The 18952-nt window shown below is 38.4% G+C and overlaps 1 protein-coding gene across 2 annotated transcripts in view; it reads left to right on the forward strand.

Annotated features, from left to right (window-relative positions):
* Positions 1-14273: 14273 nt before the first annotated feature.
* The window catches only part of LOC145986353 (bifunctional 3'-5' exonuclease/ATP-dependent helicase WRN-like), an 81936-nt gene continuing 77257 nt past the window's right edge, over positions 14274-18952 (forward strand). Inside the window, exons 1-2 of one of the 2 annotated variants that reach the window (XM_083120229.1) lie at positions 14274-14447; positions 16998-17141. In XM_083120229.1, coding sequence (XP_082976355.1) covers positions 17007-17141 — 135 coding nt within the window. In that variant the 5' untranslated portion in view covers positions 14274-14447; positions 16998-17006. Of the gene's footprint in view, positions 14448-15961; positions 16180-16997; positions 17142-18952 lie in introns of those variants that run through there. The other variant, XM_083120230.1, reaches the window with a different exon arrangement.

Genomic DNA, 18952 nt, shown 5'->3' on the forward strand with positions numbered 1-18952 from the left:
ATCGAGTCTCATTGTCGCTGTGTTCTTGCTTTGAATACCGATGTCAAGTAGTATTAATAATAATACATTCAAGTAGCACCCCATGCGTGATGGGTCGACAGTGATTTTTTTCTCCCACAGGGTTGATCGAACCACGGACATCTCGCACAACAGGCGTGAGTACTAACAATTTGTCTACGCGGGAACTCTAATGTTGAAAGTATACGTGCTAAATAATTACATTTTTAATGTTTGAATTTGAATTTAAAATTATGGTGCGTCAGGACTTAGGCTATTTTGCACCCGTCACGATATACAGGGTCCAGCCCCTTACCATAACAAATAACATAGCTGTAATGTTGCATAACAAAAATCTTAAAACATTCTGACTTAGATTGAAAGCTGAGGCTCAGCACACATAAAGACAAAAAACAGGACAACACACAGAATTATAGAGCCAATCGCCAGAGCCTCGTTAGTCTGTAAAAAGCAGTCCAGGATATACTTCGTGGAAGTGAGGTTGACAATTGGGTGTACTACGTGGAAGGTAGTACCTTGCACCTACTTTTTTAGTGTTCACGTCCGAAAAACCCTAACTGACGTCACTGCTAATTTCGTTTGACACAACAATGACGAATACCATAATGAAATACTCAAATAATACGAAATTTCTAATTTACACTCGTATTAGGTGAGTGAGCAGAACCAGTTATGTATTTGCTTCCGAAATAGAAATCCTTTTTGCTACTATACTTACCAAAATTAACTATTTACTGTACTGAATTTTTATTTTCACATATGATATCATACACAGGAAGATCTAAACACAATGAGCTTGGAGGTGAGAAAAGAGCAAGATATATATATATATATTCGCAAAGCTCCCTAAAGAAAATTGGGGCGTCGAACAATTGAATAAATTCTACAAATTAGTATGTACTACTTAAAACAGGAAGAATTTCCACCACATTAAAATTTCCTTTTTAACATGAACATAAGGGGTGGCCTTAGATACCTCCAGGGGTTCCGGATCTAGTATGGGTGTTCTTTGTGACTGTCTGCTCATGAATTTCGTCACATTATCACTCATTCTATTCGCGATTAGCAAAAAATGCCAGAAAGCGACGCTAAGTAATAAAAAATTAATGAAAGTCCGAGCTGTTGCACTTGGAAGTTTGAACAGACATGTTGTTCTCAAGAATCACCGGCTGCGTAACTTCGCGATTTGATAGAGATATACACAGTTCTGTCTTTATTATTTCTTTTACTTAACTCACATAGCTTTTAGTTGCTCTTTTTTAGACTAATTGCGAACATGGGTAAAAATCAGGGACATCGTTAAGGGGGGCACGCCGGGGCACTGGCCCCGGCAAACGTCCACGTGGCCCCGGGAAACTGTTCTGTATTTGCTGGAAATTTTACTTTGATGACAAATATTGCAAAATAATCCTTCAGTAAATTTTGCATGCAGTTTGAAACACTCACTTCTTCAATTTTCAGTAGCACGAACCCAAGCAAGGCATTTCTTTCTTATTTCCCTCTTTCTTGCTTGTTGAACACAAACAGATGTATTAGCAGATAGGAGAGGATGCAGTTAATCGTTTTGCGATCCGCCCCGGTCAGGGAAGTCTGACACCTATTGAAAATGCACTTGCCCTGCACTGGCACCATGGGCACCGGAAGAACGACACAAACAGGAAAATTTAGCTGCAGGTGGCTAGAACTTTCTGGTTCAGAAAAGATATCCCCATGCGTTTCAAATTCCAAGAACAGAATTCTATTGCTTGTCCCTTTTTCGGCTCGGGAATGAATGACATAGCGGTTCTTCTTACATGCACTCAACCCTCCTGCTAATGACCTGCCCAAGGAGGAAAAGGCCACTTTCTGAAAATTCGGAGAAACATCGAAGCGGTCGGTTCATCTGTTGATTTGGTGAACAATTGATATCTGTCAGATAGTTTGAAGTATGGGTTTGTGGTCTGATCGGTGGTTAACTTCTGTAAACGCGAGAAGATAGAATCACGAAGTGTTTGTGATTTGGTTTTCCTACATCGCGAGTGAAATGTCGAATGATAAGCTGCCAGATTGCCCTTCTCTGGAAAAAATGGATCAGAATCGACCGATCGACCAAATGTCCAACATATTGACGTTCTAAAAGAGTCTGACTACTACACAAGATCCTGGGTTCGACTTCCAGGGTGGTTGATCTCATGTATAATGAAGAATAAACCACGTTTCAATTAAGGAAGAAAACTAGGTATGTAGCAATTTTATTTACAGCCGTCTGCATGCTCTATAAGTATTATGTTACAAGTATATCTTTCTGACTTTCTGTGATTTTTCTTCATTTAGCCTCCACCTGCAAATGCGGGGCAAAGTTGGCTAGACATACAAATATAATTAATCCCTAGTCATACAGCGAATAATAGTTATATAATATAATCATGAGTTATGGAGAAGCAAATTACTTATCAACCATTTTCTGTTTCAATTTGTTGTGCTGTGGTTAACAATGTGCACTACGATGCCAGGGGTCCTGGGGTCGAATCCCGGACTTGGCGTGTGTGTTCTTTACGATGGTCCTCTCATCAATTTCACATCATTCATTGTCATCTTCATCTTCACGATTAGCCAAAAAAGTGTCAGAAAAGCGAAGTAAAATAAACCAAATCAATCATTTAGGCCTATATATTTTTACATTACGCCGCTTTTCTACCTCTTGGGTTAAATGAGACGATGAGGGTGAATGATGAGTCGAAGAAATGGCGAATGGACAGACATGATACAACCATACTTGTCCAAGGTCCGAACCTTAGACCTCTGGTTTCGTGGCGTGTTATACTCAGTGGAATTCTTAGGAAGAAAAACTAAAAGTAGAGTGAAAAGAAGCAAAATTGTAGGATGCATGAAAAGCCATGTTCAGGTCTTCTAAAACCTTACAATTATCAAGTTAGTGTTTTAAGTCCACTTTATGCACAGTAAGGCTAATCGGGGATCCGAACCACTATGTTCCTACACCATGTATCGAACCCGGGACCCAGGCACGTATCCAGAGGGGGCTTAGGGGGCTCAAGCCCCCCCCGAAAGTTTTAGGTTTACACTAGATAAAATGAGTTTTGTTTTGTTTATTGTGGTGTGAAATAAAATAATGTGACAATAATTTAAGGAGAGAAATAATTATCGAGGCAAGACGGAGAATGTTTTATACCCCTATTATTGTTAATAGCACGTATCCAAGGTGGGAATCAGGGGACTCGAGCCCCCCTTCAGGAATTTTTTCTGTTCACACTAGATAAAATTAGGATTTTGGCTTCATGAATAATGTGATGATAATTTGGGAGAAATAATTATCGAGACAAGACGGAGAATGTTCTATAACCCTGTTATTTTTAATAGCACGTATCCAAGGTGGGTTGAGGTGGGTCGAGCCCCCCCCCCCCCCAAGGATTTTTTTTTATTTCACACTAGATAAAATTAGGTTTTTGGCTTTTGGAATAATGTGACGATGATTTAAGGAGATAGACAATTATCGAGACAAGACGGAGAATGTTCTATAACCCTGTTGTTGATAATATTGCACGTAAGCTTTTCTTGCGCTTTCGGTGTTGTCGCAGCGCACTTGAGCACTATGTAGAGACTTATCAGCATTTGGAAGCTGCACAGCAAAGGTAGCGCCACACGTAAGGCGATTCGTTGTAATTTCTAATCTCTGGAAGGCGGGAGAGGGTACGTTCTTGAATGAGAGGAGGAGTCAACTACTGGCAATATTAACGAATCGTTTTATCTGCGGAACGTTCTAGAATATAATGAGGATATAAATACGCGGATTCAATTTTTCGGTTGATCTGTACAAAGAATCGGTTAATGAGATTTCAGAGGTAAGTGTGACAATTCATACAGTCAATTAGTGATCAGATCAGTCAGCGTCCTCTGGTTGCTTTATATAGTGATTCGAAAATTAAGACATTGACAACAGCAGAACTTCCGGGGCCTCAGTGTAGTGCTAGTTCGGGTAGAGGGCAGAAGAGATCAAGGCCTCTCTCTTTCTCTTTCTCTCTCTCTCTCTTCTCTCTCTCTCTCTCTCCTCTCTCTCTCTCTCTCTCTCTCTCTCTCTCTCTCTCTCTCTCTCTCTCTCTCTCTCTCTCTCTCTCTCTCTCTCTCTCTCGTGAATATTTCAGCAGTACCGGATATTGGGGTGGTTTATTAAAACAGAAATAAGCTGCATAGATCAACTGAAAATCAAAGTTTTGAGTGATGATTTAGTTTTGCCAGAACTAAATTTCGTATATGCAGTCCGAGAATTTCATAGTATAAAAAAAACAACTTTGTTTAAGCTTACTGGTTTCGAAACACATTCAAACACTTAACTACCATAAAGAGACAGCCGAAATTTTTATGAATGTCGAGAAGAGAAAGCAAGAAGATGTTGCATATGTAGACATTTTAGGCGGAAAATGCAGGCTCTACCAGAACCCGAATCAGGGCTCTACAAACTGAGCCACCTAGCCATCCTTGACTTCAACCGATTTCTCGTTAAAATGTCTACATAGTACATGTCCTGTGTATATCAAATCGTAAGGTGTTGCCTGCATAGTGAACAAGCACAGAAAATATAGGAGAGAGAAGAAAACTGAGAAGCATTCCCACCTGTTGAGGAGAACTTTTTTCTTCTGTGGTGAACAAGAGCTACTACTTCGAGGTGACAATGACAGTGGCCTACTAAGGGAGATTACACACCGTGTCGCCTGAGGATTTCACAAGTCAAAATTAGGTTTGTGCGGCCTTTTGTGTCGCTACGGTGTGAAACGTTGCTGTTGATTGGCCCATTCCAATCGACATGTATCGCGTGTCCTTCGGTCTGAAACCTTCCTAAGTCTTGAAAATCCAAGTCACAAGGATGGAAAATTAGGGTCTTGTGAAGGTTAGGTGTGAAGGCAGGCAGACGACAGCACCCTAAAGGATCATATCCAAAGCTGCAGGAAGAACGCATCTTACTTCAATCTCCAATACGGAATGATAAAACTTCTGGTGAGTTGATTTTTAAAAATGTGTCCGAGATAAAGAGTGGCGTGCCCAGGATTTTCGGAAGGGAGAGGGGTTACTCATACCTACTATTTTTGGTGGTCAGTCCTGATTTTGTAATTTTTTCCTGTCTTTGACGTTCTTCTTTTATGTTAAAAAAAAGGAATACTGGGTCAAATGGGGTTATGACCTCACCAACCCTCCCTTGGGCACGTCACTGGAGATAATGAGTAAGCATTTGATCACACTGGGAGACGAAACATTAGATGTGTTGGGAACGGAAGGGTTTTCACCGTGCATTAATTGTTTTGTGATCCAGTCGTATTCGAGAAGATTTCCTTTGTTTCGTGCCGATATATGACGAGACAGCGGAAGCTGTGACAGGCATTTTTGAACACTTGTGAGTGCTAAGGCCTGAATCTGAACAATTTGGTGGGTTTCGGCTTTTATAAGAGTTGCAAACATGGAAGGACAAGACACGTTAGTGGTATTCAGGCTCGAATCAGAGAGAAATATTCGAGAGCTGTCTGCGTCCAGTTCGCAGACCACAATTTGAATCTCGCGTTGTCGAGTGGATTGTCCATCCCGTGCATGTGTAACAGCTTCGTAAAAACACGCAAAGACACCATAAATGTTTTTATGCCTGATGAGAAGAAATGAACAAACACACATACTGAGTTGGTTCCGGCACACAATGGTAATGCATGGAAACAGAGGAGTCGAGTGGTACAAAATGTTCCGATTTCACGTTCTGATTAAAATGACAGCCTTACAGTGGCGACGATTTAAGGGATAGTTGCTCCCCATTTTTTCCCCTCAACATTATGGCCTCTTAATGTTAAGCCTTGTCTACCAAGAGAAAGAGAAAGTAAACTTTCCTTGCACCGCCCTCCGCCCCCCCCCCCCCATTTTGGAACCCAATTGCCACCACTGGTCTAAAATATACAATTGTGAGGTTCTTACTATACCCCTTAAAAAATGGTGTTGAGCCCCCCCCCGAAAGGAATTCCTGGATACGTGCCAGCCGGGACCCCTTGATTACAAGACGGCGACGCTACCACTGACTGCGTCATCGAGGAGACCCAGAAAAACTTACAATTAGTCAGTAAAATTAATACTGAGGGACAAGGCCTGCGAAGAGTTTACTGTTTTGTAAAGAAATATTTGTTGTGCTAATTCTCTCCTACTACTGAGGCTTACATAACAAAACTCTTTCAATAAATACTTATAAGATAATTTCATCTCGTAAGCAGATACTTGATTCTTCTTGTAGTATAAGTACCGTAGAAATTTTTTTTTTAATTTGCTCTATTCTATTTTTATAAGATATAAACCCAGGACACCATACAACCGACGCATATTCGAGTTTACTTCTTATCATACTGTTACACAATAGCATAATAACATTTAAATTATTTAGGATCTTTGAGCTTCTTATGAGAAATCCTAGTCGTCTATATGCATCCTTAACAATATTCGAAATATGTTCCTCAAAGGATAAATTACAATCAACAACAACACCAAGATCTTTGACAGAGTACACTTTCTTTAGCTTTTCATTACTAATTCTTCTGTATGAATACTCATATGGGTGTATATTCATCGAAAATACCATAAAGCTACATTTTTTTAATATTAAACCTTAGATCGTTATCCATACTCCAATCATAGAGTACATTTATATCATTCTGAAGATCTAACATATCTTGAGTACAATTAATTTCTTTATACAGTTTAACATCGTCTGCGTACATGAGAAGTTTGGAGTGCTAAAGTTTATGTGGTAAATCGTTTATAAATATAATAAACAGAAGTGGACCAAGGTTCGAACCTTGGGGGACTACAGAATTTACAACGTATTGATGTGAATCTGATTGTTTGTAAGTCACATATTGTTTCCTATTGTGAAGATGCGAAATAATAAGAGATAACATGTCACTCGTAAAACCAAAGTTTGCAAGTTTACATAGTAATACATCGTGATTTAATTTATCAAAAGCTTTGGAGAAATCCATGTAAATAGTGTGAATACTTGACCGATTATGAATTGCATTATAAACATCTTGAATGAAATTTACTAAATTTGTTACAGTGGATCTATGAGGAAAGAATCCATGTTGGTTACTATTTATGTAACTTTTTACATGATTAAAAATTCTAGTATATAGAATTTGTTCTAGTACTTTGACTGGAGCGCTGAGGATTGAACTGGTCTATAATTTTCCATGTTACTACTATCTCCAGATTTCAGAATTGGGCACACTCGTGTTAATTTCCACATATTTGGAAAGGTATGTAATTCCAATATTAAATTGAATATCACCAGTAAAGGTTTTTCAAGACGGCACATCCCTTTAATGCGTAAGGCGGTATGCCATCTGGACCAGCTGCTTTTATAGGTTTCAATTTCTTGATAGCATTATTAAACTCGCATTCAGTAATTTTTTCAATACATAATGAATGTGGAATTATGATACTCTAACAAGAATTGTGTACTGCTTCAAAGACATTGACAAATATTAATGAAATAAGTATTTATATTTGTGGCAATTCAGGACATACTAATTTTACCCATATTCCCACTCGAGTTCAATACAAAGATACCTCCACAAATTGGATTGAAAAGTTTTCATCATGTGCAATTCTCCATTAAATGTTTTCGCCGATTCGTACCACCTTCGTTTTCTTTGTGACAAACAAGTATTTTTTGCACATTACATGTAGGAGGAGAGTGGCATCTACATTTCACATTGGTCAGCTGTTTCTACCTCCTTTCAGGAGCGAAATCTTATAGGGTAGTGGTTACCATTAAGGATTGTCAATCTGATGGTCGTCGGTTCAAACCTCTCCCTTGGCAGAAAATTTTCGTAAGTTTTAAACATATATCATTGTGTTTATTGTCCACGCCGTGTGAAACGAAATGATTCAATTTGGAATTAACGATGGGGGAGGAGAAATATTAAATTACAATATCTCCATTTCAACGAACCGAGAAGTAGAGAATAATTCTTATAAATATTAAAATTATATTCATGCTTTTAGCGATATAATCGTAGGTAAAATCAAAGATATTACGTGGAAGATTTTTTCTTGCTCTGTACTCAGCCAAAAGGCATTTCACACCGATGTAATACATTCTCCAATATATTTCAAAATGTTATTGAATGTTTCATATCGATATTTTGATAAATGCATCAATTCTTGACGCCGAGACGATATTGTCTGCAACTACCTCTTCTCTCCTCTCGTCTCAAGTCACTTTTGTTCTTCTCTTCTCCCTCTTCTCTCCCCTCCTTCTCCTCTGCTTCTATCTCATATCGCCTTCCCTACTTTTCTCGCATCTTGTCTCCATCCCACTCTTCTGCACTCCTCTTATCTCCTATCCTGTCTTCGATTTACGACCCCACTGCACTCTTCTCCTCTTCTTTTCGTTCTTCTCTTTTTCCCTCTATTTCTTTACCCTCCACTCCCCTCTTCTCCTTCCCTTCTCTCCTCTCTTCTCCTCTTTGCTCCATTTTCCTCATCTTTCCTCAATTTTCTTTCCTTTCTTCTCACTACTTCTCCTCTTCTCGTCTATCCCCTTTTTCTTCTCACCTCTACTTTTCCTCTTTTCCTTTCGCTTTCTCTATCTCCTCTCCTTTGTCACCTTTCGTTTCCTCTCACCTCTTGTTGCTTGTTTTTTATTTATTTTGCGTATTTCATAAATATCTATTGTGCATGTGGCAACCCTGAAATTGAGCGTAACTCTACACGCAACCCACCAACGCCTCGTGTAAATTGGGTTGCCTAGTTTAAAATGTCGTTGTCCTAAATATTTTGAGAGACACTGTACGTACATTAAAGTTACGCATGTATCTTCCGAATGCATTTATCATTAATTTTCTGCCATTCAAGAATACAGTTTGTGTGCTTCATTTCCATTATTAGCTAATGTGAAATTGATGGTGTTTTGAAAAAATATTGGCAAATCGTTTGTTCCAAACAAATTCGTTAGCACAGACTCTACCCCCTTTTTGCGTAATTTATGAGGATAATAACATCTTTGATACTACTACTACTACTACTACTGGTAGAAGTAGTAGCAGTAGTAGTAATAATAATATAGCCATTATTATTATTATTATTATTATTGGTACGTTTATCCTGGTACTTGGCCCCTCCCAGACAAAAATTCGTATTCGTATTTTTCCGCAAATTTCGTGACAAAAAAAAAATTAATAGTTAATTCGGCATACCTTTTTGAGGGTATTGCACAGCAAATGATAAATTTATTAATAACTCCAATAATAAATGCAAAGCAGCTTGGAATGTCATTAAGGCAGAATTAGGCAGAGGGAAACCCAGAAGAAAAGAAAATGTTCCGATTACTCCAAGCGAATTTAATGATTTCTTTGTCAGGGTAGGTAATAAATTGGATACAAACCACAATTCTATGAATCAATTTGATTATGAATATAATAATCTCATGTCACAAAACATCGGTAACATTTTGACTGACTTCCGGCGGCATGAGACCCAACCTGCTGATATTTTAAAAGCAGCACAAAAACTAAATAATTCAAAATCGGAAGACTTTTATGGAATGTCGAACTTTATTTTAAAAAGAATCATTGATATTCTACAGTACCCACTTTGCATTCTCATAAACTGGATGATGTATTGTGGGCACTTTCCTTCCTGCCTCAAGCTCTCGGTTGTCATACCCGTGTATAAAAAGGGTGATAAATCGAGCCCCGACAATTACCGTCCTATATCACTTGTTCCCATTGTCTCAAAAATTATAGAACACTGTTTATACCGGGTGTCATTTTAATGGCGCCCACGGACCACGGAAACTTATAGAGGACATCAAAACAAACAACTTTTCCCAGTAACATTTTTCTCGTTGGTGCGTCGTTTCGGCGCTACAGTCGTTCAAAAAAGCCCGTTTTGCCGCCTGAATGCTGGCAACCACACACAACATTTGATTGCATTGGTGACGTCATATCCCGTCGTGAAGCGATGCGTTCCAGGGTTGCCAGGAACACACATACTCTGTGAAAAATGACATAGCTACAATCAGCCACATTATGTAACGTAACACAAAACGAGAAATCACGTTCTGTAACCTAACAGGAAGTAAACAAACGATACGAAAAATAGAATTCAAGTGGAAGTGGTCATATCGAATTTTGTCTCAACTTACATGCCAAATATTTGTAAATCTAGTTACAAAGTTGGCATCTACAATTTAGTCTATCCACTTCGTTCTTCTGATACTAGTTGTCTGTGACACACTGAACAGATGACAAAATAGAAATGAAAGAACTCTAAATTCCAAAAGGTAAGCAACAGATGATATAATGTATATTCAGAGCATTATGAGGCAAGTGGCAAAAATGATTGAAAATACAGGGATATAAGTAGTAGTAATACAAGCTCTAAGACGACGATGTGTTTATCTATGCACCGGATACACATGTAATAGTTTGCAAATGTGAACAGGGCAGTATAGTCGTTACTGATTCATCATTACATTGTTAATGTGGTTGTACGTTTTTTCAGCCGTAATGTAACAACGTGAACCTCGGATACTTCCGTTATCAGCACAAAAGTACCGCATGGCATCTGGACACAAACCTGTAGATATCAACCTTGCAACGAGATTTGCAAATATTTGACAAGTAGTTGGGCGTAAACAGCCACGTGTAAGCTGTAAGTCCAATAAAATTTATTGTTGTTGATATTTTAGATGTAGGTGAGACAAAATCCGTCAATGACATTTCATTTTGAATACGTTTTTTACCATTTCTCATATCATTGGTTCACATCGCTCTTCCCCTGAGATGACTGCTGATCTTCTGGCTGATAGGCTATGATATTCGGTCTTCTGGACGCGTTTCTCGCTTTGTTTTCAACCCTGCCGTGCGCTGTTTCGCGGCAGGATATGACGTCACAGGTACGATCAAATGTTGTGTTGGGTTGCCAGCATCCAGGCGGCAAAACTGTTTTTTTTTTGAACGGCTGTAGCGTCGAATCGACGCACCAACGAGAAAAATGTTACTGGGAAAAGTTGTTTGTTTTGATGTCCTCTATACGAATCTGTGGTCCGTGGGCGCCATTAAAATGACACCCTGTATAATCAACTCGATAGCTATTTCACAAATAATAATTTATATACAAGTGCACAATATGGTTTCAGAGCCCATTTATCCACTGTGAAAGCGAATGAAACCATTGTTTCCACAGTGTTAGATGCATTTGAATCCAAACTTTCTGTAAGTGCAACACTTATCGACCTGAGTAAAGCCTTTGACTCTGTTTCCCATCAAATATTAATAAAAAAATTACACTTCTATGGCATCAAAGAAACTGAACTTGCTCTAATAAAATCCTACTTATCAAATAGACAACAAATGGTCACTGTAGACAACATAAAATCAGAATTCTTAAATATAAAAAATGGAGTCCCACAAGGTTCTGTCCTCGGCCCATTGTTGTTCAATATTTATATAAATGACTTACCTAATATTATTCCTCATAAGACTGTTTTATATGCAGATGATACCACATTCCTTACGGTGGGCAGTGACAAATTTACAGTTGAGAAGCTTGATAAGGAAATAGAGGAAAGGTCCACTTTTTGGTTTGAAACAAATCAACTTACAATTAATGAAAATAAAACAGAGAAAATATTTTTTACATTAGGAAATGGCCATGAATGGACTTCTGTAAAACTTCTTGGTTTACACTTAGACTCCAAATTATCTTGGGAGTCGCAAACAAATTACCTATGTTCCAAACTTGCCAGGGTGGTATTTCTACTTAAAAAGCTTAGAACATGCATTAGCAAGGACTTGTTGCTGCAATCATATTATGCATATTTTCATAGCCTTCTGACTTATGGAATTCTCTTGTGGGGAAACTCATCTGGTGCTGGGGATGTATTTATCTGGCAGAAAAAAGCTTTACGAAGCATGGCAGGAGTCTTTGATCAGTCTGTTTCCTGTAAAAATCTCTTTAAAGAACTAAAGATAATGACTGTGCCAAGCTCATATATATTTACCTGTCTAGTGTATACAAAAGAAAATGTACATAATTATAACGCAAGACACACTGTGCACAGACACAATACAAGATTCTGTTACAAGCTCGACACACCATCAATCAGATTAAGTAAAACACAAAATAGTTACAAGTATTTAGGAAATAAGTTATACAACATGTTACCAGAAGCTGCTCACAGTGTCTCTCTTAAAAAATTTAAAAGTGTACTTCAACCCTGGTTAAAAGAAAATGTCTTCTACAATCTAGAAGAATTCGAAATCCATCCCAAAAATGATTTAATATTCTAGAATGTATTGTATTGTTTATTTCCTGTTTTATGAATTATTGTTATGTATATTGCCACTGCCATATTTATATTATTTCATCGTCACTAATATTATAATTGTCTTATGTCTATGTACTCTTACTTCATATATGCATATACTCTCATATTAGTATCTATAACATATTGGAGTTCCATGTAATCCCTCTCTCTATATATAATTATATATTTACATATATACAATAACAAATATGTAACCAATAACTGACGACATCTATTGCATTGTACAATGTCTAACGATGAATAAATATATTGTATTGTATTGAGTACATCATGGGCCTTGGGGGGGATGGGCACCCCTGATCAGAAATAAGTGTAAGTCGCACCGAGATTATAATAATTAATACATTTTGACAACGGGAGATCATATTTCAAATAATAATGATAATTATATTTTAATTCGCGATTAAAATTACCACCTGAGCGCTAGTGTCGCTTCCAATATGGCCGCTCTAAGTAGGATAAATCTTTGTTTACATTCAGCAGCAGTACAAAATAGCAGCGTGTTGTCATGACTGGTATGGTAGAAAACGTTTAAATGACGCATTATTTTTAAATATTGCGAACGCGATGTGAATTCCAGGTACTCTAACAAACGTGAAGCTGTACTGAGAACGAAATATTTAATTATGATAGGCAAAAATAACACGGAAAATGCAGACGAAACCTATGTATACGCACTGGTTGTCCAAAGCAGTGCTGTATCATCTGCACGTCATGTTGTAACTGGGGTTCTCGGAAATTATTTGAAATAAAGGAATTGAAATTGACTTGTACTTGAAAAGCTGGGACAGGAGAAAATTGCGAACATATCGTTGCAGCTCTTTCTCGAAAGAGAAAGGCTGGTTTAATAATAATATTAACGATTTCATGACCAGGCTATACTCACTGAAAAAGGACATCGTACTGAATGAAACAGTAACATTAGCATGTCCACTTTTTTTCTGGTTACATTTGACATTAATTCATTCTCAAACTATTTTCATCTTCTCTCTTAATCGACTTGCACCTGTTCACAACTTCACACATACGTAATACCAGTAATACATGGACGCATTGGGTAAGACGCTTCATGATTTTTCGAAAAAAAAAACTTTATTTATAAAGTACAATTTAAAACATTACTTTCATGGTAATATATATTTATCTCTCGAAAAATAAAGTAAGCAGACTCGTGCATTCTTCGTAATTTCCTTGCCGAATTACAGTGTTATATCCCCCATACCAATCTTCTGTCAATTACGTTTTCCCTGATTTATTAACAAATTTCATTTTGTTGATTCCACGGGGTGGAAACACATGAAAACTTTTAATTTGTTCTTACCCATAAAACGATTTAGAGCAAAAAAAAAAAACCTGAACACTAGACCTTAGTCTCTCGCACATGTAGTAGTATGTCTATGCATATTCCCCATGCTTCAACCATGCTTCAACACAACGTATCCTACTTAGAGTACTTCCTGAAAACCACACCAGATGGCATATCGGCCCTAGTGGCGGCGATTGGGTTCCAAAACCGGGGGGAAGGTGCCAAAACTGGGGGACAAAGACAGTATATTTGCCTTTGTAGATAAGGTTTAGCATAGTGCAGGAGTAAAAGTGGCGCCCCCTAATCGCCGTCACTGATTAGGCGGCCTCAATTAGTGAGTATGCGAAATATTACAAAAATCGGAGAGGTGGTCCGGTATTGTAAATTCTTACCATATGGACTAACACCCTCCCCCGAAATGCAAAACTTCTCGATAAACGCCCGCCACAAATGTTGCTGGCGCGGTTCGCCATTCTTCTGTTTATAGCTCGAAACGATTCTCTAAATATTGGTCACTCGATCGATATCCGTGTAACAATAATAATCGATCTTCAGTAATCGCGATTGTCGATCTATTTTCTTGTTTATTGTGATTTGGTGGGCATTTGTGAATTTTAATAGTGGTCGAAAATGGGCTTCCTTGTTACAAAATGAAAACTACAGCTTAATTTTTGATAAAATATTCAAAGCAGAGGAAAAGTTATCACCGTGATTCTTAATAATAATAGCTCCAAGAAAGTTAAAGAAGTTTGGAATCTGCTATGGAAGGTGGTTTTTTTGTGTATGCTTGCTAGGTCACGGTCATTGCAGTTACATGAGCAGTTAGAACTTGCGGTAAAATTTCGGTAATTGTCTGTTATATCGGAGACACATTTCTATCGAATATTTTCAGTTTTAAATGGTTCGTACTTACCAATTGTGTATTGCGGAACATAGTTGAAGGTGCCATTATGCTTTTTACACGAAAATAACTTCGATTTTTCACATTACGAGTAATTCTTTTGGGTCCTTTCTTCCGTTGCGGAACATACAATATGGCGCACACAGCTGTGGATCATCGCGCGTCTTCTTGTGTTTTGTCGACTTAGAGTGGGATATGCAGTGTTTCAACCTTCTTAACCGAAAAATACCTCCTTTCGTGTTCATTATGTCATCACAAACCATAGACGGATAGCCCCATAAACCATTCCCGATAACCCCAAAAACCATTCACGATAGCCCCCACAAACCATTGACGGATAGCCCCAAAAACCATTCACGATAGCCCCAAAAACCATTCACGGTAGCCCCAAAAACCCTTCACGATAGCCCCACGAACCATTTCCTGCAAGGTTAGGTAAGCATAGTTAAATAAATAAAATTATGGTAAAAAAAAAAGGCACGTTTGGAAACACTTGCGAGACCGCATGACTTTCGACGCTCGCACCACCTGCAGGTACATAATGGAAACAACGGTATAATGTTGTCGCTTTGCACAAAATGCAAGTTTATTATATCAAAAGTGCTTATTTCTTGTTGTGCAGCATTCTACGGTGAGAAAATACCTCCAAGAACTTTCAAAATACTACAGAAACTCATTTCCGTAAGTAGTTTCTTCTGTAAAAATGAAGAAATGTGTCTCCGATATAACAGACATTTACCAAATTTTCGTATCCGCAAAACGTATTTCTTCAATTTTACAGGAGAAAGTACTTACCGAAATGAGTTTCTGGTATACTTTACGAAGGTCTCAGAAGTGTTTTTTCCCCCAGCTTAATATATTTTGCCGGTAAATCATGTATTTTTCAACATTAATGTCTCGCCGATGCTCGAAAGCTGTTACCTCTATGTCCTTCCACTACGTGAATCAAATGTTGCGTTCGTTCGATGATGTAACCCCCGGTCAGTGTTTCCAACCACACCATTGTTTTCCAAGAGCATGACAATTTTGAAGATGACAATTTTAACTATGTTTGTCTAACGTAACCGAACCTAACCTAACCTTGCCGTGCATGGTTCGTGGGGCTGTTTATGAATGGTTCATTAGGCTATCCGTGAATGTTTCGTGGGGCTATTTATGAATGGTTTGTGGGGCTATCCGTGAATGGTTTGTGGGGCTATCCGTGAATGGTTCGTGGGGCTATTTATGAATGGTTCGTTGGGCTATCTGCGAATGGTTTGTGGGGCTATCCATGCATGGTTCTTGGGGCTATTTATGAATGGTTCGTGGGTCTATCCGTGAATGGTTCGTGGAGCTATCTGTGCATGGTTCGTGGGGTTTTCGAACCTGGAAAAGAAATACAAAATCAGTAACACGAAAGTAGGTATTTTTCGATGAAGAAGGTTGCAACACTGCATAACCACTGATCATGGTTATGCAGTGTCAAGATTTCTCTGCCATATTGCGTGTAACGTAAGCGAAAACGAACAAACAAGAATTACTCGATATGTTGAAAGTTGAGATTATTTGCGTTAAATAAATGAAATGGTACCTTGAAGAATCCTTAGGAATGCAGAATACGTAAGTACCAATGTGAAAAAGAAGAAAATAAAGGAATTTCAGACGTTTGGCAGTTACTGAAATTTTACCGAACTTGCTGCTTACAAGCTCAATGTCTCTTGCAACGTCATTGATGGGAATTCACTTATCACTTAGTATACAATTATATAATTGTATTTAAGTTTTGTAGTACTACATATAATAAACTATTCCATTGATCAGGGTATTTTCCCAGACAGGCTAAAAGTAGCTGTTGCTAAACCATTACTGAAGAAAAATGACCCAAAAGATTTATCAAATTACAGACCCATTTCACAACTCTGTCTTCTAATAAAAGGTATAATTACAGAATACCGGGAGTATCTCAGATTGCTTTCAAATTTGGTATACTCACGAATTTTGATCTCAAAAACATGAATCTGCAGTTAAAAATTGGCAGTCACATCTAGAAAATGCGAAATACCGTGCATACATTACCACTATGATTGTCGATACTAATGGTCGCCATGTTTGATGATGTGAACAAGTGAAGTTCGCTATCCGTTCCATGGAGCGTTGCTTTACATGTGACAATATGGCATCTTCAGTAAATGTGGAAAACGTATTTGCCCCACGAACCATTCACGTAAGGTTAGGTTAGGCTAGGCAAGCATAGTTAAAATTCAGGGTATTCATAAACCTAGTTTTTAAATGCTAATCATTGCAAAAAATTGTTGTTTTCTTCATAAATCACCGGTGTTTACTTCATTCGCGGAGTACAGGATTTGCAATGCACCTGGGAGAGTGAGGTTGCTAAATTAATGCAATAAATTCTTTTATCAATCATGATTTGTTTGCAGGTTTCTAATATGGAGTCAGAAGTAAATGAAGCTATAGAGGCTCTCTTTGATGATGGCAGTGCAGATGATTGGATAGAAGAGTGCATTAACAATGTGAAAGAGTGTACTGAAGGAAGTGCAACTTCATCTAATGACAACATTGGAGTAAGTGTCTGTGGTACACATGTATCTGTGTGTGTGTGCGTTTTCAGTGGAAGCAGCTTGTGTATTATGATTGTACCCATGCCAAGAAACTTGCTTCAATGTACAAGGTGCATTCAATAAATAACCGGAAAAGTAGTATAAAATATCTAAAATACAACCGTGATTGTTATATGTTTGTTATTTTGTGAAGGTATCTGTAAGCTATTCATAGCTAGGTCTGGCATACCTTCCTCTTGCACGGGACGATGAGAAACAGTCACACAAGATGGCAGCACCCTTACAAGAGTGCTCCAAGCTGAAGCAGCAAAGTTTCGTGACATTTTTATTGAGTGTAGGTGTTAAAACTATAGAAATTCATCGCTGCATGACAGTTCAGTACAGTGACAACTGCATGAGTCAATCACAAGTGTACGAGTGGGCTGAGAAGTTCAAACAGAGCATAATCTCCGCATCCTGGTCGCTCTGTTACTGCAGTCATGGAAAGCAACAATGCTCAAGTGGAGGACTTGATGTGGGAGTCCCGGTGTATTACTGTCAGTGAAATTGCTTCCCAGATGGAGATAAGTGTAGGATCCGCCCACCATATAGTCATGACATAATGAGGTTCAGGAAAGTGTGTGCGAGGTGGGTTCCAAAACGTTTGACACCGGAAATGAAGGAGAGACTTGCAGGGAGCTTTTGCTCTATTATGAAGCTGACGGTGAGGCATTTGTTCATCGTATTGTCAGTGGAGATGAAAGTTAGGTTCACTTCTATGAACCAGAATGTAAGAAGACAACAATGAAATGGCGACATTCTTAGTCTCTCAGGCCGAAGAAAGTGCGTGCTCAACGGAGTGCCGGAAAGGTCATGTTAACTTTGTTTTGGGAGCACCAGGAGCCAATTCTTGAACATTACTTGCCCATAGGTCATAATGTAAACAGCACCACCTACTCCCAACCTTTTGCGCAAAAAACCGAAACCAGCTATTCTCCAGAGACGACGTGGTCTAGTGTTGACTGGTGTGGTTTTGCTCCATGACAATGCGAGACCACACACTGCCAGTGTCACGTCAACCATCAAGGATCTAAAGTTTGAGTGCTTACCCCACCCTCCATATTTGCCCGATCTTGCATCTTCCGATTTCCTCACCTTTGGCCCACTGAAAGATGGACTAAGTGGATCGAGGTTCTAGAATGACGACAAAGTCCAGTCAGCGGTGCACGAGTGGTTATGCACGTGTCCAAAATATTTTTTTCCCTGTGAAATCAGTGCCCTTATCAAGCACTGGTGTAGGTGCATTGAACTATGGGGGGGGGGGGACTATGTTAAAACATAGTACTGTAGTTCTTTTGGTGCTTGTAATAAATATTTGTTGCATCATATTTCCGGTTATATATTGAATGAGCCTTGTATTTTACAAAAATTTGAACAATCAGGATTGGAAATGATGTTTCATATGGGAGTAAAAAAATTGCCATATTTCTTCAGCCCAATTAAACTACCACTTTCTGAAGTTATTACAAAACCATTTCTTGGACCACATGTTTATTTTACTCAATGGTATGGTAATAATCAGAAATGGGAAATCTGGAGCGTCAGGCACCGACAGCTACAACATCATTTCACACATCAGATATCCAAATGCTTGTCAAAGTGTGGAAATGCATGTTTTTCTCACCACATTGCATACTCAATAAAACATGTTTTCCATAGAGCCCATGAAGGAAATGATGTTCTCGATGTATTAAATTCAAGATGTTCTGAGACAAAAAGTGCCAATATGTAATGGTTATGTCCTTAACCTTCTAAGCTGCAAATATGTGTCGAAA

This window comes from Lepisma saccharinum, chromosome 4, assembly GCF_977018435.1.
Source record: "Lepisma saccharinum chromosome 4, izLepSacc3.1, whole genome shotgun sequence".
In the NCBI taxonomy this organism is placed as follows: domain Eukaryota; kingdom Metazoa; phylum Arthropoda; class Insecta; order Zygentoma; family Lepismatidae; genus Lepisma; species Lepisma saccharinum.